The sequence below is a fragment of the Mustela putorius genome, unplaced genomic scaffold (assembly GCF_011764305.1).
Source record: "Mustela putorius furo isolate JIRA1106 unplaced genomic scaffold, ASM1176430v1.1 tig00003834_pilon_pilon_pilon, whole genome shotgun sequence".
Taxonomy (NCBI): domain Eukaryota; kingdom Metazoa; phylum Chordata; class Mammalia; order Carnivora; family Mustelidae; genus Mustela; species Mustela putorius.
The window spans coordinates 44,731,408-44,754,532 of record NW_025421987.1 but is presented as its reverse complement, the minus strand read 5'-3'; the positions used below and the strand labels follow the sequence as shown (position 1 = coordinate 44,754,532).

Below are 23,125 nucleotides of genomic sequence, written 5' to 3'. Positions count from 1 at the left end.
ATTAGCCATCAGGAAAATCTAAATACTACAGTGAAATACAACTTTATATCCATTGGGATGACTAGAATCAGAAGTCAGAATCAAGTGTTTGTGAGGATTTGGATAAACTTTGGAAAGCAGTCTGATAGAAATTTACATAATTCTAGATAGAGTTACCTTGCAATCCAGCAAGTTCACTCCTAGATACGTACCAGTGTTCATAGCTTCATTATTTATAGTAGGTAGAGAGTAGAAAAACCCAAATGATGATTCAGATGATGAATGGAGAAACAAAATGTGGTTTATCCATACAATAGAATATTATTCTGTAATCAAAAGAAATCATACATAAAGAAATCAAAGCATACGACAAAACATACTATAACTTGGTTGAAACCAGAAACTGTTACTCTAAGTGAAAGAAGCCAATCATTAAAGACCATATGATCCCATTTATATATTGTGTCCAGAATAAGAAAATCTATAGCTAGAAAGTAGATTAACGTTTCCCTGAGGCCAAAGGATGGAAGGATTGGAGAATGATGGGTAAGGGCTGCAGAGTTTCTATTTTGTCTAAGGAAAATGTTCTGAAATTCTGATGATGGATGCAAAATCTTGTGACTATATTATAAGTCATTAAATTGTACACTTTAAGTGGGTGAATTATAACTTGATACAGCTATTTTAAAATGTCGGGTATGTGCTGTGGTGAAGTGCTGTGAATTGTGTAAGACTGGTGATTCATAGACCTATTCCCATGAAACAAATAACATTATATTTTGCCCGGCAGGGACCAAAAAAAAAAAAAAACTTTAAAAAAAGGTATATTCCAGTTCGTATTGTAATATTATAAGCCTAGGAACACTTCATTTTAGGGAAACATACACACATGAATATTTAAGTAACAAAAGAGATGCTATAAAATGATAATACATAAGCTGGTATATACTGATTTTTGGTATAGGTCAGTGCTGTTCATTAAAAATATATTGTAGTTTTCTAATTATTAAATTAAAATTTTCTAATAATTGTCACATTAAAATTCGAATTAATTTCGGTAATAGATTTTATTTAACCCCATATATTACAAACTTAGCATTTTAACATGTAATATGCATAAAAGTTATTGAAATACATTCTATTTCTTAAACTAAGTCTCACCATTTGTTAGGTATTATAGTACATCTCAGTTCAGACTAACCATTTTCAGGTGTTTAATAGCTTCAATTTTAGTTAGTGACTATTATATTAAATAGCACAAGTAGAGAGAGTCAGTTTCATTCCACAGAAAGAATAATAATTGTAGTTTAGAATGGTTAGGAAGGTACAGAGGAGATGATATTTGAGTTTATTTTGGCCATTTATTCGTTCATTGATTGACTCAGTCATCCTTTCACCCAAGAGATTTTGAGCTCTTTATATGAAAACTGCTGAAAATGTAGACATGTCTTAACTCTGTGGACAGTACACTAAATAGTTAATTATATGATTATTTAATTAGGGTAGATTACTTAAGAAATAGTGGGAAGAGTATAGGATTAGGGCTAAATACTCCCTGGGAAACAAAAGTTTATAATAACTGCATTGTGGGATTGGTAGTAAGTAAAATACAATATGCCCAACCCTGTACTTGTCAAGTGTTTAATAAAAAACTACTTTTTTCCTTCTCCCACTTCATACTGTGTCCCTTGTTGAATGCATCAGTCTGGGCATAGAATCTGGCAGAGTCCAAAAACAAGCTGGTTACCCAGGCACTCAAATGAGCTCTTCTGGTTTTTATCCTCTACCTTCTTTCACTAGAGTCCTGCTTTTTGGATGCAGAACTCAGGTCTCTGTGTTAGTACTAAGGCCTATGTAACCATTGTTAAATAGGTTTTGGTGGGCTGTTTTACGAATATAAATTAACTGCTTTTTCTGGGAATTTTTATGTTTCATTCCAAGAAATAGTATTAGTTAAAATGTGGAACTTTGCTAAATTAGTGGTCTGTCTCTTGTTTATTCACATAAGAAAGTGTTTTGGGAATATTTTGAGAAGTGTTGAAATTATAACTTTCTCAAAAATCCAGACCTTCTGTTACATTTCTCAGTATTCTGGTCTTTGTAATTTTACATTTTAAGAGGTCTTGAAACTTTACTATATCTTTTTATAATAAGGATTATTAAATCTAAATATTAAATGTAGTTACATTTGAGAGTTGTAGGGACATTATTACTGTGTATTAAAAATTTAGATTGGGCAGATCTTTTGTATGTTAGCTGTATGGTTTTGGGTAATCCCATTCATTTACTGATTTTTGATTCATTCTGCAGTTTGCATGCTTAATATGATTAGGATATTATTTATGTATTTACTTATTTACAAATTATGGTAAGTGTTTTAAAGGAAAAGAACTAGTTACTGTGAGAGGATAATAACAGAGGAAAATTTAATTTGGATTTGGATAGAGAAGTCATCTCTGAGAAGGTGTCTTTAAACTGAGGCTTAAAGGAGAAAAAGGAATGGCTAGTGGGCTAGAAAAAGAACATTTTAGCAATTAAGAAGTCCTAAAGAAGCAAAGAACTTTGTGTATTCAATAAATTAAAAGAAGTCTAGTGTGACTGAATGACGGTGAGTCAGAGGAATAATGGCATGAGATGAGAAATCAGATCTTGCGGAGTCTTGTAAAACATTTTGAAGCCTTTCAGGTGTTTTAATCAGAGGAATGAGACAAGTATAACTTTTTTTTTTTTTAAAGCAAGAACGTACATATATGAGGGAAGGAGGGGCAGGCAGAAGGAGAGGGGGAGAGAGAATTTTAAGCAGGCTCCATCCAGCGCAGAGCCTGATGTAGGGATCAGTCTTGCAACACTGAGATTGTGAAACCAAGAGTCCAGAGCTTGACTGACTGAGCTATCAGGAACCCTGACAAGTGTAATTCTGAAGTGGAAGTGGATTATAGAGCTCTCCAAAGGTTGAAAGAATAGTCTAGGCTACAGAAGCAAGTTGGAGAACCAACAGGTCTCAAGTGATAATAATTTAAATAACAAATATTTAAAGTTCTGGGAATGCTTAAAATAATTTGGGGGAGAATATAGAGACAGGAGAGAAAGGGGATTAGATCAAACTAAGAAAAACTGTAACATAAAGAAGTTGGTAGAAGAGGAAGCAACATAGGGCCTCCAGTAATTAGGAGTGTTTGTTTTTTGTTGTGGATGACCAAAGATCCTGAAATGGCAATAGGGAGCAAGGAGGACATTATTTTGAGATGTGTGGAGGGACTGAATGACCTTAGCCTTTGTGGGGTTTATGAAAGTAGTGTCCTTGAGGTCATTATGTTTTCCTTAAGGTCTGAAGGTAGAATTTTCTGGTTATAGACTGGTCATTGAGAGGACATTCTAGAAGGGGTAGGATTGAGGAGTTTCCTCAGATAAGAAGGCTATATGAAGTAGACGGAGGAATATATAATAACAAATGGGAAAGGCTTGCATTTTTGGTGAAGATGTAGGTAAATAAGGATATGACGTGATAGTAGATTTAGTCCTTGAAGTCGAAGTAGGCTGGAGAGATCTATGGCCTTAATGGTGGGATGGTTTTAAATAGTTTGTTGAGGGAGTAACAGTTTTTGGTGAGGTAAGTCAGCTTTAGCAGGTTTCACTTGTGATGTCGTTTGGCTCTGGGCTCACCTCTTCAATTCTTTCCTCTGTTAAATAGTAATACCTCCTTGACTGTTTTAGGATTTAAATGAACAGTCACAGGGTAGCTAATAAAAGTTGAATCTGAGGGGTGCCTTGGTGGCTCAGTGGGTTAAGCCTATGCCTTCTGCTCAGGTCATGATCTCAGGGTCCTGGGATTAAGCCCTGCATCAGGCTTTCTGCTCAGCGGGGAGCCTCCACCCCCCCCACCTCTTTGCCTACTTGTGATCTCTCTCTCTGTCAAATAAATAAATAAAATCTTAAAAAAAAAAAAAGGTTGAATCTGAATACAGATGCAACACTTTAGGAAATCTTTTAGACATACATCATGATTTCTTAAGCTTATTTTCTTGTCATTCTTTTCTGTATTAAGTACAAGAATCCGAGCTTACTTGAATAACCATTTGACCATGAATAAGGTACTCAGTCTGTTTCTTCATAATGCTTTTATGCTCAATTTTAGAACTAAGGTTAAATCATTTGGGTAGTAAACATTTACTCATTGTCAATTTGAATAGTTCCTTAAGCATGTTTGAATTTTTTTTAGAACCCAGTGAAGAAATGGTAGATTATATTAATACTTTCATGAAAAAAGTCACCTTTTTAGAACTTGAAGTAAATTCATCTAAAAAAAATGTATATACTTAACTGTAGAGAATTTGAAAATTACAAAGTGGTACAAAAAGGAAAGTAAAAGTTTACCTGTATTCTCACTCTCCAGAGAAAGCATCTGTTTGCTTTTTGGTGTACTTATCTATGTAACATTTGTTTTCAAAATCGGGATCACGTAATAAACAGCAGTTTGTAACCTGCTTTTTCATGTAATCTTTTATCATGAATATTTTCTTACAACTTCTGTATTCTTTGAAAACTTAATTTTACTTTATTATTTTTTAAAGATTTTATTTATTTATTTGAGATAAAGAGCACAAGTGGGAGGAGTGTCAGAGGGAGAGGGAGACATGTACTCCCCACTGAGCAGGGAGCCCTAGGCAGGGCTCTGTCCCAGAACTCTGAGATCATGACCTTAGCCGAAGGCAGACACTTAACTGACTGAGCCATCCAGACACCCCAAAAAAGTAATTTTAATGGCTGTTAAATATTTTGTTCAGGGTGTACATTAATTTACCTAATGATTCTGTTATTATTGGGTGTCTAGATTGGTTCCAATTTAGCGATATAAATAGTGCTTCATTATAATAAAATTTAATCATTTTTTGTTAGTTTTTGATTACCTTTTTCCCCCATCATATTCCTGGAAAGGGAAATACTGGGTGAAAGTCTTTGTAGTTTGTTGTTGCTGCTGTTGCTTTTTAGGGAAATTACACTTTAATCAAAGCAGGATCTCGTATAAAACAAGACTTCATATTTAAGAATATATGTATATCTACATATTTATGGATATGACATTATTTATTGCTGAATTTCAACAATGGTTGATTTTTTATGGACTTAAGGCCCCCTTGAATAGCAAGTCCTTACAGGGGCTCTTTGGCTCTTGTTGAAAACCATTACTCAGTTCTCTCTTATCTGTACCTTATCTTTTGTGACTCTTGCTCCAGCAGGTACCTTCTTATTCCTAATACTTCTTTCTTCAGTGACTTTTTTTCTAATATCCTTGCTTGATATTTGGAAACTGTGTAAATGCATTTTTAGCAGTTGTCAGATATTCATCCTCCCAACACTGAGAGTAAAATTGTAAACTGATGAAACCTTTCTAGGAACTCAATTGGCATGAGTTAATTGTGTTCGAGAATACCTAGTTTTATTATACTTTGAGAACTTTTTTTTTTAATTGCTGATTTGCTAGGTAAAATATGGTAGGTATATTTGGGAATGGGAAGAATGACTAAGTAAGTTCCTTCTTTCCCACCCTGTAACTGAATAGAAATTGGAAGGTGAGAACTAGGCTATAAAACCCAGTGTTTAAAATTTATCCTTGTCATCTGCTGCCATGGAACTGTACATTTTCAGAGTTGGAAGGGGATATAAAAGTTTATATTTATTCAATTCTTTCAGGGGTAACTGAGGTCTAGAAAGGAGGTTCCTTGACTTTCTCAAGGTCACAAGCCAAGTAATGGTAGAAAAAAGCTTGGCCTGTTTTTTCAAAACTGGTTTGTTGTTTTTTCCATAAATGTCCCCTCCTTGCTTGTAGGTGACTTAAGTTTTTTTGTTTTGGATGCCTGATAGAATTTTTTTTTTTAATCCATTTAACCAAGATACTTTTGGTCATTCTGAGTCAGTTCTTTTTGGTATACACTGTATCTTTTTGTCCCATAGATACAGTTTGCTCATTTTCAAGGAAATTTGTATCTTTGACTACTTTTTCTGTTCAAGTATTGAAATCCATTCTTGGAACAATAATTATCATTATGTTGAATCATCTTTGTTCTCTATATTTATTATCATCTCCAGAATTATTTCAGTTTCTTCATTGATTCCCTCGCATTACTGTGACTTCCTTTCTTCTCTGCATGTATTTTTCACCAAGTTTCTTCTGTCCATCACTGTTTCTAGTTTGTTAGGTATCTTGTTGTTTTGGTAAGCTAAGAAACAAATTGAGAAATGGCACCCCAAAAGATATTCATGTCAGGTTCTAGCAACCTGTGAATGTTACTTGATCTGGGAAAAGGGTTTTTGCAGATTACAATTAAATTAAGGATTTTGAAATGAGACCATCCTGTATTATCCAGGTGGGACCTAAATCCAACTAAAAGGTGTCCCTGTAAGAGATACACAGAACAGACACACAGAGAAGCTCTATGACTATGGAGGTGGGGATTGGAATGATGTATCTAAGGCCACAAGTCAAGTAACATGGACAGCTACCTGAAGCTAGAAGTGACAAGGAATGGATTCTGTCCTACAGCCTCTAGAGGGATTACAGCATCTTGATTTCAGACTTCTGATCTCCAGGACTGTGACAGAATAATTTCTGTTGTTTTAAGCAACCCATCTATTGTAATTGGTTACTGCAGCCACAGGAAACTAATACAAGGACCAAAATAATTTTCTTTTTTAAAAAAATTTTCTATTGTTTTATGGCCTTTGTATTCTTGTTTTACTTATTTTGTGTTCTTCCTAACTTCTCTTGTAGCACTGAACTCTCGGAAGGAATGTTTTCCTGAGCTTTAGATGGTTTTCTTCCAGATACAGTTTTTGGTTTGGCTTTAGCATGTTTTCCCTACAGTTATGTTTGTGTTGGTGTTTTTGAACTTATAGTTAAATTGGGCAGCTCTTTGCAGATCTTTTGTTGTGATATAATGTCCATCTGTGAGTTTTTCCTCTTTTTTTTTTTTTTAACCTTATTTTGGGTGTCTTTCTGGTCTCAGAATGTGGCTGCTGTTTTAAATTTACTTTTCTGTAGCCTGAGGTATGTGATAGGAAGGTAAATAGAGAAGCTCCCTAGCCAGTGCAGTCCTTTCTGCACATCTTTTCCACCACCAAGCTGGGGATCCATCCCACTTTTATAGGTTTTGCTTCTTCTCTCAACTTAGTACATGAACCTGGAAGATGGGGTGTTTTTGCCTTTGCTGAAGTTCCTTGGCTTTTGGAGGTAAAAAAAAAAAAAAAATTAGCTGTAGCCCCCTCCTTTTAAGGAGAGTGTATTTTTATTTAATCTTATTTTTAATAGTTCTTTCGTAATATAATTTACATACCATAAAGTTCACTGATTTAAAGTGTGCAATTCGGTCACTTTTAATATATATACAAGGTTGGGCAACCATCACCATAATCTAATTTTAAAACATTTTCATCATCCCCCAAAGAAATATCTTAATCCATTAGCAGTCACTTCCTATTTCCTCTCCATCTACCTCACCAGCCCTAGGTAACCACTAAGTTACCTTCTCTCTCCATAGATTTGATTATTCTGGACCTCATATAAACAGTCATCTAATAATATAGACTTATGTGACTGACTACCCTTCTTTTATTCTATTTTGCTAAACTCCTTCAATGTCTTTCTTTATCTCTGCCTTTATTATTTTTTTCACCTCATTGGCCTCAAGCCCCCTTCACACTTTTTTTTTTTTTTTAAGATTTTATTTATTTGACAGAGAAACAGCAAGAGAAGGAACACAAGCAGGGGGAGTGGTAGAGGGGAGGGAGAAGCAGGCTTCCCGCCGAGCAGGGGGCTTGATGCTGGGCTGGATCCTATGGCCCTGGGATCATGACCTGAGCCAAAGGCAGATGAAGGCAGACGCTTAAGGACTGAGCCAGCCAGGCAACCCAACCCCTCTTCACACTTTTTAAGGCAACCCAACCCTGATTAGACTCTAAATCCTTCATTATAGGCTCCCTTGCATCCTGTAATTCTCTTTTATGTAGTCTTACCTCAGTTAATACGTAAGTGGACAATTATTTGTATAAATATATTTGCTATTCTTACTAGGCTGTAGGTCCATGAGAGAGGGAGTTTATAATTTATTGCTGAGTTTTCACAGTTTAGGGAGAAATACGTACTTGGGTGAATATATCCAGTTGCTCATCCCAGTGAAAGGGAAGAGAAGTTTTCAGGGGAGGGGGAGGGTGTACATGTAGGAACACTATTCATAGTTGAAATGTAAGCTGGAAAATTAGAAAATTTGTGGTTAATTCACTTTGTGTACATTTATTGGACAGTTTACTGTAATAATTATCTATTATACTCTCAGAAATATGGATCTGGGTAATTTCTTAGTATAGGAAAACTTAAGATTCTCTGTACCAGGTTAATTTCTGGAGTCCACTTATGTTGCTGGCCAGGTTATCTGGAGTATTTACTCCACCCAAGAAGTCGAATAACACAATATAATATTCACAAAAATATAATAACACAATATAATATTCACAAAAATATTCTTTTTTATTTGGAATTCAGTTTTCCAAGGGTGTTTCTAAATTACTGGATCCTACTGTCTACTAGCAACACAGTTAATTGCAGGAGCTGTTGCTTCACTTGCTTTGATGGATATCTTAATGAAATTGGTGAGGTTCAGCTGCTGTTGTGGGCTTCCGAGGTTCACCACTTTTTCTCTGTCATGGTGCTTGGATTGTTAGGTACATTTCTCCTCTCCCTTAATGTTTGCTTTGCTCTGGGCGCCTGGGTGGCTCAGTGGGTTAAGCCGCTGCCTTTGGCTCAGGTCATGATCTCAGGGTCCTGGGATCGAGTCCCGCATCGGGCTCTCTGCTCAGCGGGGAGCCTGCTTCCTCCTTTCTCTCTGCCTGCCTCTCTGCCTACTTGTGATCTCTCTTTGTCAAATAAATAAATAAAATCTTTAAAAAAAAAAAGTTTGCTTTGCTCCCTTTTAGGTGATGTAGGTACTTGAACAGAGGAGTGCAACTATGGGTTGGTTATGTGTTGGGGTCTCAATATAGGGTAAATAATATTTTTCTTCTTGATGAAGTTTAAAGTGGCACTTTAAGAGTAATGGATTAGATGGCTTTCTATTGACCTTGTTGATCTATAGAACTATGTACTGTATCAAATCTCTGAAGCCTTAAATGTGTCTACTGTAGAACTCTTTAATGGGTATGTAGTTTCAGTTTTTATAATGCAAACTGGTTAGAAAATAGGATGGCTCTACAAATATTTATTTTGTAACTAACTTTTATTAAAATATATTTTACCTGTGAAGCTATGAATGTTGTACAGAATGGAGGGCTATTGGATGGAGTCTTGGAGCTCAACTTGGAAAAATTTCAGTGGACTCTTGGTCCTGTTTGCATATCTTCACATCAGAATGTTTTTGAAGATTTTTTTTTTTAGTTTATTTCTACACAGGAATTTAAGTTAATTTAGTAATCTGGGCATCCACTAATATCTTTTCCTTTTTGGTTTTTTCCTTAGAAGCAGGTTGATACATTAGGGATAGAGTTGACACTTGGAATTAGAACAGCTGTTTTAATGTGGCCTTATTAGTTTGTGATCTCTAATAAGTCTCTTCTTGGAGCCTCGGTTTCCTCATCTGTGAGATGAAGGTAATTTCATGCTCCTCACGGGAGGATTGTTAAGATTAAGTGAGGTTTTAGTGAAAATAATTGTTAAGGTACTCGGCTCTATAATCTTGTAAGAGATACTGAATCCAGATTTTGAATAAATACCGAATCTGGATTTTTATTAATAAATAAATTCTCTTTGAACAGAAACCTCCATAAAGAAAGGGCCCTTGTTTGTCTTACTCATTTTTTTGTGTTCCTAGTTCTTGCCCAATCTGGTACATAGATAGTGTTTATTAAGCATGTAATGAATTAATAATGACAAAAAAATTCTATTGTATCGTCTTTCCTTTTCTGTTCTCAAGATTTTTGAAACTTTTTGTCATCCTAATAGTCACCATTAACATGAGAGAATACTTACAAGATAGAAAGAATATGCATGGCATAAACATATATGAGAGACTTAGTAATTTACAAAGCCACATAAGAGTGATTTATTAAAGTAAAAGTACTGTAAGTATAGAATTGCATCTCTTTCTCTCGTTTTCATTTTAAATGGAACTCATTTTTCTGCTGATGTTCTTCTGACACTGCAGAAGCATTGTTGGAAGTATGGTTATAAAAAGGAATTTAGCGAGCAGTCAGCGTTAGCTGACTCATACTGGTCCTGTCCTGGTTTATCATTAGGCCAGGTAGGTAATAGTAGGAGATGATAAAGACCATCCAAAAAGGCAACATTAGTAATGTAGTTGTTTCTCAAGCATAAAAGTTCTTTTTTAAGAGAAAGTGTTTCCTACCTTTAAGTCCACTTGACTTCTGTCACTTGAAGTAATGAGTCAGCAGTGTGGGAAATACTCTGCTCTGGCATGGGGTGTACCCAGCATGCCCTTTTGTGATCCACTGGGAGGATTAGTCATACTTTTTAGTCAGTGACAGTAGGAACCAAGACTTACTATAGTCCCACTGTGAGTGTAGGACTGTGTCTTTCCAGTGGCCTTTATTTAACAGAGCCCAGTTAGCATCTCTTCTAGTAGAGCTTTGTAGGAAGAAATGCTAAGTGGATTCTGTTTTATGAATTTACTGAGTTGATCTGTCAGTACTCTTCTGTGTAGAGGTGCCTAGGCCATGTCCTTTGCCCTATTTGAATGGTACTGCTAGGTTCTCTAAAGTCCATCTTTATGGGGAGAGTATTAAGGGATGTTAAGCTAGTTTTTAGAGGGAGGCAGAGGGGCAAATATAAAAACCAATATGGATTTGATTCCAACTGGTTAGAATCAGTGGGGACAATGTTACTTAATATAGTTTTGTCACGAGTGTATTCCTTATTAGCTATAAATGTAGCATCATTACTCATATATGTAAGCTAAAAAATTAATCACTATTTGAAAATTTGTGTTGCCCTTTGCAGGAATGGAATTAGTGACTCACTTCATACCTGGCTATTTTATTTTTCATTGTAATGAGACTCTTGTAAAGCTCTTAGGATCTACCCTACCTCATTTCCACTTTAACAGTTTAATAAGTTAAAATATAATACTTGAGGTGTATCCCCCCTCCCCCCCATTATACAGAAAAATCTTAGCCTATAAACAGAGTGTCTTCTAAAAGTTCATCTGTTGCTTTGGAAATTAGAACATATTTTTACGTTGAAAGTTTTGTTAAGTATGTAGAATAAAAATAAGGTTCCCAGGCGGGCTGTCCTATAAAAGCCTAAACCATAATTTATAACTTAGCTTAGATATATACATATTAATAGTGAAAAAAGTAGAAAATAATAATATTGCAGGGATAGTAATTAAACAAAACTAACATCCCCCTCCCCCCAATAGTAGCTTTGAAAAGATTATTCTAAGTGCTGGTACTTGATTGATAAAGAGATTTAATTTGAGGGAAATAAAGGAATAGGTAGAGACTTATGTGAGGCTGACAGATCTTTCTGGTTACTTTCAGGAGCTTTATAGGTTGATAGCATTGGCTTTTCAACTTATGGCTTTACTTTCTCTTAACTGGTATAGAACAGAAGTGCTACCCTTTTGCTTACCAGCTATAGTTAAGGTTATTATTATTATTATTACATTATTTTAGCTTTTGAGTTGAAGAGAGGAGGGAAGAGAAAGAAAGTTTCCTCCAAGACTTGAGGGGACAAAAAGATGGAGTAACATAGGGTGTTGTCTGAGGTGGATTTAATTGATAGAAGAATAATGCAGTTTTAAGGGTGGGGAGAATATGAAGACTTGGGAGAGAGAGAAGATAGAAAGTGTCCTGGGTTAGACATCCCTCTATTTGTCAGTTGCTGGTCCTGGGTATCTTTGGAAGCTGTTTAGACCAGTGATCTACTTTGGTGTTTATATTACACATATTTTTTAGAGTTAGTTTTTTGTCATGTGGGACGGCACCACCCAAATATTATATACATATGGAGTACTTTTAGTATAATATAATATTTATATTATAATAAATAATAAATTTAGTATAATATAATATTTATAATATAATAAAAATATTTTTATTTTCAAATTATTTTATTATTTTTTAAAAGATTTTAAAATTTGAGATAAAGCTCGCAAGCAGGAGTAGGAAAACAGAGAGAAGGAGAAGCATACTCCCTGCTGAGCAGGGAGCCTGAGGCAGGGCTCTATCCCAGGATCTTGAGATCATGACCTGACCTGAGGCAGAGTTATTAACTGAGCCACCCAGGTACTCCATTTGGAGTGTTTTTTAAAAAAGTAAATTCAATTCTTTCTCCTCCTCCCCCTCATCTTTCTCCTTCTCTTCTCCTCCTCCTCCCTTTTCCCCTCCTTCTCCTCCAACAAATATGCTCTATTACCTTTAAACTTCTGAGAAGTAAAATAAAGTAGGTTAGCCAAATCATCAGGAGATTCCTAAAACCATGTTATGTAGGGGGATTGTTTTCACATTCCTTTTTTGTTCATTGGTTAGAAAAATTCTGCTTCCTTGCTTTTGCAGTTCCTAGTATTTCCTGTTTAGGATAAACCAGGCCAAATAAATAAAAGCAGGAAACTTTTATTCCTTGTATTCCTGCAAAAGTGGCAGCTATTGTTAACCAGGAAATTATTACTTCGTATTCTAATACATCTGTTCAGGTACTTTTTTTTTTTACGTAGAAAAGCAATTTATTCCATTATAAGCACTTACACAGTTAGTCATGGAGAGTAACAGGCCTGCTGGTGAAACAGGTCACCCAAAATAGAGATGGTACCAAACTAGTGGTCAAGGACTAACTCCTAAAAAAAAAAAAAAAAAGCAACTCTTATCCAGGATTAATTTAATTTTAAAAACAAATACAAGCTGTCAATTCACTCTTCTCAACTCAACTGGACAGTGTACCTGTGGTATGACTGTCAGGTAAAAACATACATCTTTACAACTTGGTGGCCCCAAGTTTTTTAAAAAAACCATTTCACAGAAAGGAAAGAAATATGAAAACAGCTCAAGAAATACACTAACAAGCAAAAATATATGGGGAAAGAGGAACACATAGTTTTGACTTAACTGAAGAAACTGAGAGGAGACTGGTCTACATAGGGAAATGTGCATCCTGGAAAGTCAGGTGTGAAAACTTTAGAATAGGAATTTATATGACTTGAATCTCCCCCATTTCCTGAATAAAAACAACATCTTGTGGTATTTATACTTCATGGTTCAGACACCTACCTCACTTGGCTCTATCCTTCCTCACTTTAGCCTTTACTTAAAAGGAGTCTGTAAAACTTGGGGATATAGCCTAAGAAGAAAAATAACCACACCCAATATTCCCCTTTCTGTGGCTACGTTAGACCTTTTGTTACTAGAAAATTCCTGAAGAAAATTTAAATATAAGTCTGTGGCTTTACTGAATCAAGTCCCCCAATTAATATTTAGAAAACACCCTCTGTTTGGGCTAGTAACATCGTTGATGGTACCTATCATAGAGGGATAGCCAAACAAAGTCTGTGTCTCAAAACCAGTGTTAAATCAATCTCAGGGTTGAGAGGGGGGAAAAAAGGGGAGTCTAAACTCACAAGAAGTGCAGACATATCTAGGACCCTTGTCCTTCTGGATCCACGCTTCCTTCAGGATCTTCATCAGTGTAAATGTTCTCTGCCATTTGCCACACTTGCATGATCTTGTCTTCTGATACAGAACAAATCACCCAAGGTTCACTGGGATTCCAGGAGAAATCAGATATCTTCGCAGTGTGACCACCATGAATAAACAACAATTCTGGTGGTCCATCTTCTGCATCTTCCGGGGATTGTTCCTCTCCAATTTTACTTAAATCCCAAACATTCAGTCTGCGATCAGTACCACTGGAAGCCAAAATGGTCTCATTGTGAGGCGACCACTGAACCTGGAATATTTCATCCTTATGTGATTCAAAGGAATGCAACTTAAGTTTCAGATTTCTCAGATCCCACAAGGCAACAGTCTTGTCGGCTGATCCTGTGGCCAGAATGAACTCACTGTAAGGATTGAAAGATAGGCAGTTCACTTCAGCAGTGTGAGCATCAACTGAGTGGCTTGGTTTGGAAGTATTGTTTGAACGAGTATCCCAGATCATAAGTTTCTGATCATCAGCAACTGACCCAAACAGAGACTCATGGAGCAGATGCCAGGAAACGTCTTCTACTACTGCTGCTGTATGCCCTGTAAAGATGGTCTTCGCATCCACAACTTTTCCTTCCTTTGGAACAGCACTGATGTCCCAGAGGCAGATGGTGTGGTCGTCTGAAGCACTAAGTAAGTGCCCACTGAGATTTGGGTTCCAAGAAAGTCCATAGCCCTCCTTCTGATGTCCACGGAGACGCAAGTCTGGGTTGCACTTTCCAGAAGGGTCTGGTTTGGAAGGATGTTTTGTATAGTCAAAAACAAGAACATCACTGGATGGAGTCTTTGTCGCAATGATGCAAGGGTTCTGGGGCATATAACGTGCCCGGTTTACTTCTCCTTCATGGTTGATCTTGATTTCTATTTCAATTTTTCCAATAACTGAGCCAAAACCTCCAAATTCTCCTTTCTCACTGTCGTAGTGTGAAGCATCAAACTGAGCATCATCGTTAGGGAGCTGCACACTGGCTATCACAAGATGGTTTTGTTCATCGGACGTGTGTGTTCCCCGGACAAGTCGATGAATGCTGAAGTCTTTCCCTTCTGGTCTGGTTACATCTGGAAGCCACTGCGCAGTTAGGCTAGGCCACTCCAGGGCATGGGTCATCACCAAATCGTAAAGAAAAGGGGTGGTTTTTTTCCATATTTTGTACTCTTCGTTGATCACACGTTCTTCCACTGCGTCATCAAAGGCTGCTTCCTTGTCGGCCATGGCGGGCAGGCAAGCGGGGGTTTCCTGGGGTCGAGCGTTGCGGGAGGGGCGGGGAGGCTACGGGCTCTGTTCAGGTACTTAAATGTATGCTGTCAGTTCATTGACTTGATTTTCCTCAGAATTCTTGCTCTTCTTTTACTCATTTTAGACTGTCTCTCATGGAGCATTATAGCTCAGGCAAAATGAAGCAGTTTTATAATATAAGATATTTTCGCAGGTCATGTTAAAAGGTATGAGGACATTTACTTAAAATATGTGGTTATGTTGGACTTATTTTTGTGAACTTATTTTGAAATAGAAATAATTGGCTTGATTTGCTTCCATTTTTATAAGTATTGGAAGGTATACTAAACTTGGGAACTGGATGAACTGGGTCGTAGTTTTCAATATCATTGTATAATGTAGAGCAATTTTACTTATCTTTTGAACTTCAGTTCTCTTTTCTCCATTTAGTATTGGTTCTCCCTCCTTCACAGTACTATTGCCTGGGTAAAGTAAGGTAATAGGTGTAAACATGTTTATAAACTGTAAAGTGGTTAACAAATATGTTATTTGTGATGATGATGGCTGGTGATGGTTTATGGTGATCAAAGTTGGTCCCAGGGAAAATTATCAAATCTGTGAATTTGTTTTTACATTTGCTTCTGAGTCTGTTGAATGACTCAGCTTTTTGAGAGGTGACTACAGAGTCCTGTATCATCTTAGAGGAGTTAGAGGTACTTACTCTAATGACTTTCAGACCTTTAGTGGTTTCCAAAGTATCATGGAATCCTGTAGGAATTTGTTCACTTATAAATGAAAAAATATTTTACAAGCTATGTGCATAAGGCATAAAATGGGGCTACAGCATGTGATAAAACGATTGTTGCCCTGATAGATCGAATATTCAATTGTAATCGGTAAAGCATATAAAACCAATCTAGAACAAGCAAGTCTTCAGGGAGAAAATAAATCCCGTCCTGCCTTCTTCCTCCCCACCACTGTTTGAAATTTAACAGAAAATCTTAGATTAATAACTTCCACTTTAAAATGCATATAAAAATGTATATAAATTTGTATGATGTGCTATAGGAAAAGCAATTTGGATTTGGGGGTACGGATGACCTTGGTGCATAGTTCAGAGGAAAGTAAGACTTTGCAAGCTGTTACACTGCACGGATTTGGGTTGTCCCAAGGCAGTATTGAGGATGAAGGGTGTGTGTGGTAGGCTGAAAACAGGCCTAGTTCACTAAAAACATTGTAGAGTGTTGATTTTAATATTGCACTCACTTAAAGACTAGAATAAAATATATCAGCCTATTGGAGCTTGTTTTCTGGCTTTCTTTTCGATTTGTTGCTATTTAAGACTGAAGTTGCTAGAAGTGTGACCACTGGATCAGTGAGTCATTGTGTTTTTGTTTTTATTTTTGTTTTTTAAGATTATTTATTTATTTGACAGAGAGAGAGAGAGAGAGAGAGATCACAAGTAGGCAGAGAGCCAGGCAGAGAGAGAGAGAGGGAAGCAGGCTCCCTGCTGAGCAGAGAGCCTGACGCGTGGCTGGACCTCAGGACCCTGAGATCATGACCTGAGCAGAAGGCAGAGGCTTAACTCACTGAGCCACCCAGGTGCCCCAGTCATTGTGTTTTTTAAAGTAATTATTTGTTTCTTTTATCTAAGCATTTGCTGTTTAGTCTTTCCATCCATATATGATAAACTGTTTCTTTTGGTAATATGGAAGACTTCCTCATTAATAAAATTTAAATATACTGCCTACTCCCCTCAACCCCCAAATTGGGCAGTTTGTAAACCAAACAGGTAAATATGTTTAAAACTTAAAGATTCTTTTTTTTTTTTTTTAAAGATTTTATTTATTTAAGAGAAAGAGAGAGGGCATGGGCGTGCTAGAGCACAGGGGGGAGGTGGGGAGAAGGAGAGGGAGAAGCAGACTTCCCACTGAGCGTGGAGCCTGACACTAGACACTGGGCTCAACCCCAGCTCATGGGAATCAAGACTTGAGCCAAAGGCAGACGCTTAGTTGACTTTGCCACCCAGATGCCCCAAAACTTAAAATATTCGAATGTAAATCCTAAAATCTGAAGCTCTTTACATACATACTGCAAAAGCCTTTTGGACTTTCACAGGAAATAAACCTATTTCTAAAATGCATTTTGATATTGTTTCAAGTGAGGGCTTAAGACCAAGTGAAATGTTTATTCATTTTGCATTTGGTTTGATTTTATTCCAATTCACTGGAGTTAGAAAAAATGAAAAATATGCTTGATTCTAGTTCATGGTTCTTAAGTAAAATAATAAATACAGGCTGTTGAAAATTAGCAGGGTTCATTCTGGTTTTTGGTTTGTTTGGTTTAAAGTAAAACTTGTTCTTTAAGAGACTATAAAAAATTGAGTCAGTTAAAATTAATTCAAAGGGAATATGGATATTTTGAACTAGAACTTTGACTTTGAATTAGAACTTACCTATCTAACAGATACTTGTGTTAGAATCTTCTGTACAGTATTTGAAATATTCAGTTTTGGTGAAAATAAAAATTTGATTTTAGGACCTCAACTCCTGTGTATTTTTTTTATACCGTGGTCTTAAAGCAAAGTAATGTAGTAGGGTATAGGTTTTAAAAGTTCTGAATCCTATGGGTACAGTTTGTTGAAGGGAGTTACTTTGCGTGAATTACCAACCTTTTTTGAACATCTTAGCTTCTTCCGTTTGTTAAATGTTCATCATGAGTATGTCACAAGGGGTTAAATGGTATTATGGTTCTTTCTCACAGTATGGTGGCTGGAACTGCCTTAAAAATTGGGGAGGGGGGGTGAAGAAAAAGAATTAGGGGGGGTGGATGAAGTGCCTGAGTGGCACAGTCATTTATGCATCTGACTCTTAGTTCGGCTCAGGTCATGATCTCAGGGTCTTGAGATCTGGCCATGTCCCTCTCTGCACTCAGTGTGGAGTATGCTTGAGGGTTCTCTCTCCCTCTCCTTGTTCCTCCAACTTGTGCCCCACCCCTCTCTCTCTCTCTCTCTCTCTCTCTCTCTCAATTAAATATTTTTAAAGAAAGAATTACTGGGCATGGTTATTAAAAATGCAGTTTTCTGAGCCCCATTGCACACCTGCTGAGTCTCTCTAGCGGTGAAATTCTTAGTTTTCAGTAAATTCTCCCAGGTGATTCTTCTGTCTGCTGTGAGTGATTCTTACAAACTGTAAAACGGTACTCAAAATATACTTACATATAAGGGTGTCTGGGTGGTTCAGTTGGTTGAGTATCTGACTCTTGATTTTGGCTTGGGTTATGATCTCAGAGTGGTGGGATCAAGCCCTGGGCTGGGCTCCATATTCATTGGGGAGTCTGCTAGAGATTCTCTCGCTCCTTCTCCCTCTGTCCTTCGCCCTTGCTCACGCATGTGCACCCATCCCCCCCTGAAATAAATAGATAGTTCTTTAAAAAAAGAATATACTTACATATAAGTTGATAAAAATTGAACTTCAGACCTCAGAAGTCTCCCCTATTCCTGAAGGTTAACTTCATATCTCAGAGTTCTTATCCATTGCTGCATATTGATGCTTCAGAGAAACCAGAATTATTTGGAAAATGGTTATGAAACAGACTAATTCTCCTACTTGTAAATAAATACACATGGGGCAAATTGGGCTATTTGTTTTGGCTGCATGTTGTTAACCATATGTCCAGTAAGCACTCCACATTCTGTTTTACTGCTGGTAAAACCATTCTATATACCTTATCCCTGGGGATTTGTGTCTGTTCAATGGCAAGCATAAGAAGTCAGCACACTGCTTAATAATGTTTAGGATGAAATAGTTCCCAAATCCTAACAATTGTGCTTGAGTAATTCTACATAAATTCAACGTAAACCTTTGCTGAGCACGTGCGTTGTTCTGAACCCTGTGCTAATAAGCACTAGGGAAATGGGAATGATTCAGATAATGTTTGGCTTTCCTAAGATCTCCTTAGTCAAGTGAGGGGCTCAGGCTCTTAATAATTATAGAATGTTGTGATAAGTACTTTAGTAGGGCATGTATTGAGTGTTGAAAGAGCATAGCAGGGCAAAGGAATGTGTTTTTTTTTTTTTTCCTATTTCCATGGCCAAAAATTCAAAGTTCAGAGAAACTGTAATTTATTGAGCACTCTCTGTGGGGGCATGCACTTAAAATGCTTCACTTCCGTTATGTAATCATTACAATAGCCCTATGAAGTAGCAGCTATCTCCATTTTATAGATATTAAGTGGTAGAATATGTGATTCAAACCTTGATAAGATCACAGAGCAGTCCTGTATAATACCATTATGCCTCTAGCACAAAAACTTGACTGAATTTTTTTTTCTTAAGGGGAATTTTATGGTCTTTCAGAATTGATGCTTACTAATCCCATTGGTAGGTATAATCTCTGTGGTTAAAATGCGGTGTTATCGTACTGTTGAGTCTGTAGTCCTTTTTTTTTTTCCCTGATCTTTATCCTTTGCCACCCGGTTTTCCTTTCTATGTCTAGAAGTGGCATATAGGGAAAGTTCCAAAAGTCAGTCCATGTGTGACATCTGTCCATTTTGTTTTCCCTGCCTTCCCTTTTGTTTACTCTTCCTATCCTTAAAGGAAATTTAGTAATTCTTTAGTTTGTTTTATTTTTCCCAGCCCTTTACATAGAATCATGTGGAGATGAATGGTGTCTAAGGGAAAAGGCTCTACAGAAAGATTTTTATCTTATGAAGATTTCATAGAAATTGCCTTACATTTTTTATCATGCTATTGATCATTGGGGTTGATTTGGCTGATTGTGGGGCTTGATTGACATTCCTTTCTACCAAGTTTTGCTCCAAGGTTGTGAGCAGATTCACTCTTACTAGAGCTTCCGGGTCATAAAGTAGAGTCCCTATTTCATGCCAAGAATAAATTTATTTTTTAATTTGTCCACCTTTCATTATGTGGACCTCAGTTCCTTACTTTTTATATGATTTTGCTTATTGCTTATTATTTATATGATTCTGCTTATTGCAGAGAGGCAGACAGAGAGAGGAAGAAACAGGCTCCCTGCTGAGCAGAGACCCTGGGATCACAACCTGAGCTGAAGGCAGAGGATTTAACCCACTGAGCCACCCAGGCACACCAACAACAAAAAACTTCTTAACAATACGTCATATCTTCCTTATAGTCACAGTGGCGTGCGGGTTTCTCTGTGCTTTTGTTACAGACTTTTAACTCTCTATTATTTTTAAGTGGAGAGGTTATTTTTGAGTTAAAGGAGGATATTTAGACAGTCATTATTGACTTTGTTCAGTTTGTGTCAGTAGTGTGGCTTAACATCTCTACAAGCCTCATAGTTAAAAAGTGTTGTAGTTGTTGCTTTTCCTTAACTCTAAATCTTAAGAAACCCAAATCAAATGGCTAAAGTATGAGTGAGATTTATCATTCATATAAAATTAGAATGTCAGTGTTAGATACCTTCTAAGTATTTAAACATGCTTGAAGTGGCCTCTTGGTTTTGGGATGCTCATGCCACACTTCGGGTGTGGTCAGTGTTACACTGTAACATTTGTTCCTCTCAAGGTGAATTGGTTTGAGGAGTGACTTCAGAAGATTTAAAAAGTCTAACCACAAGGTGTTGCTTACAAGGTACAGACCCCTGTTTGAGAGATTGGGTACTAGCTCACACATATTATTTTAGGATATGCCTAAGGCTTTTAAAAAATTATATTCTATGTTTAACACCTTCAGTAGAAAGTGGTTATTCTGTTGTTCATGTCATCTTTCTGTTGCTTATAAGGAGTCTATTGTTTATATATTTAAGATTTAATATTATTTTCTAATTATAATAGGAAATTTATATTTCCTGAGTAAATTTTAATTGTAATAGAGAATCCCAGGAGTCCTCTGGTAGGAGACAGGGCCTCCTGGAGCTGAGCTGTAAGACAGTGGTGTTTTTTAAGGAGACAGTTTTGTTGTAATTGGTATAAGACCCACTGTATCATGTGTTCTGGAAAATTTAGTGTTGTTTGTTGTTGTTGTTATTTTTGTTTTTTTTAATGAGATTTGTTGATTTCCAGCTTTTCATGAGGATTTTGGCCTGTTGCTTATAATGCTTTGTTGCTAAGATACAAAATTATACAGTTTCTAGTAGCAGATGTTAAATTGTTTGAACATCACAAAATCGATTATTTTACATTTTTGTTTTCCATATGCTTTTGCTTTGGGATAAGTTCCAAAATCTAAGGTTACCAAAGTATTTTTGGAAATAGCTCTTTAGCTATTAGTAAGTGAATGGTTGAGGCCTGGAAACTATAACAGATTATCATTTATTGTCTTATTTCTTACTGCTTCAGAGCTGATCTTTTCACATTATATTTTCAGAAATATTTGCTTCTTGGGGGGGCAATAATATATGAAGTTATGTTTTTTCAGCTGTATTAGGAAGGTTGTAAAATATAGCAGAGGCAGTATGAGGCAAGTGAGGAGTTCTTTTTACTTAAAACTTTATGATATTGGACAAGTTAAACTCTTAATTTTACTTTCCTCATTTGCATAGTAATGTAATGTCTTCCTGCATTTTTTTATGAGAGTAGATGAAACAATGAATTGGATGGTTCTTTATACAGTGAAATTTTATACAGCTGTTTTATTGCTAAGTCGGCAAACTACAATGCCAGATAGTGACATGCTTTTCCTTGGCACACTAGCTGCTGACTGTCCCATGTGCTAATGCTCATGCCAAGTCATCCCCAGTGTTATCTTGCCATTCTTTACAGCTCTGCTATTTCAGTTCTATGATGAAGCAGTCTGAAGAGCTTGATAATTTCTGAATAAAAATTCAAGAATGCTTGAAGGAGAAAGCCTGAGAACCATTGTTCCTAGTATACTTAGGGATTTCATATTGGAAGAAAATATAGCCTGTAAGAGTTCTCAGCAATTTCTGAACTGCTCAAAAGAGAATAGAATGTCTTTAATTTCTGCTAAGATAGTTAAGTCTACCTTTTTAACTAGGTGTGTAAGAGGGTGAAAGGATTGATCCTTGGCCAAATTCATTTGCAGTTTTAAATTAAGAAGTCTTTTTTTTTTTTTTAAGATTTTATTTATTTATTTGACAGATCACAAGTAGGCAGAGGCAGGCAGAGAGAGGAAGGGAAGCAGGCTCCCTGCTGAGCAGAGACCCTGGGATCATGAGCCGAAGGCCAGAGGCTTTAACCCACTGAGCCACCAAGGCGTCCCTAAATTGGGAAATATTAAGAGTGCCTTCTAGTGATAGCATCTGTAGGACCTATTTATCTTTCTACCCCACTTTAATATTTTTGCAGAATTATTTCATTTATGCATTATAATTTAGATATAAGAAAAAGTACACTTAGATGTTTAGACATTCCCTAGACTTAATAGTCGAGGTTGAAGAGATTTCAAATCTCAGGCTTCCGATGGGTACCTTTCTTTCTTTTTTTTTTTAAAGATTTTATTTATTTATTTGACAGACAGAGATCACAAGTAGGCAGAGAGGCAGGCAGAGAGAGAGAGAGGGAAGCAGGCTCCCCACTGAGCAGAGAGCCTGATGCGGGACTCGATCCCAGGACCCTGAGATCATGACCCGAGCCGAAGGCAGCGGCTTAACCCACTGAGCCACCCAGGGTACCTTTCATAGCTGGTTCTCGGAGTCCTGTTTCTGAAATGCTATAGTTCCTTTAGAAACACAGTCTGAGGAGGCAAGTGTGGAATGTTTATATATGCTTATATTAAGTTCTTTTATAGAAGCAAGTTCAAAGCTGTGGCTACTGTTTTCTTTATTGAAATATGGTTATACAGTAGAAAAGCGTAGTTTTTGTTTACACCTCAGCTTTTGTTTTCAATTAAAATTGTGAAATGCAGCAGCCATTCTTAAAATCTGTTACTTTAATTAAAAAAAAAATGATGCTCTGTTTTGTAAATTAAACCTGTGAGATTTTATAAGTAACTTGTTCAGTGGAATTATTAATAGTTCTTGAGATAATATACTTTTTGGTGATATGCTTTTGACTTGGATGTTCTAGGGAAGAGTCAGACTGTTGAAATCAATTTTGTTTTTTATTTTCTTTGGGCAGTTGGATGATAAAATATATTCAATACCTTGGATTTTATTCTTTCTGAATTCAACCATTTTTAGAGCTCTTCATTTAGAGTTTAAGTTTAGAAGACTATGATTCTGTCTTTAGAGGAATGTTATATAATACAAGTAGAGCTAGGTTTATTTTACAAATGAAGAAGAAAAT

General features: G+C 36.5%; 2 protein-coding genes across 4 annotated transcripts in view; one reads left to right on the top strand and one right to left on the bottom strand.

Annotated features, from left to right (window-relative positions):
* The window catches only part of GSK3B (glycogen synthase kinase 3 beta), a 214,735-nt gene that overhangs the window by 46,624 nt on the left and 144,986 nt on the right, over positions 1–23,125 (top strand). The window lies entirely within an intron of this gene.
* LOC123394389 (histone-binding protein RBBP4-like) lies at positions 12,682–14,907 on the bottom strand. The gene has a single exon (XM_045088433.1). It carries the CDS (start codon positions 14,891–14,893, stop codon positions 13,613–13,615), a length of 1,281 nt encoding a protein of 426 aa, XP_044944368.1. The 5' UTR covers positions 14,894–14,907; the 3' UTR covers positions 12,682–13,612.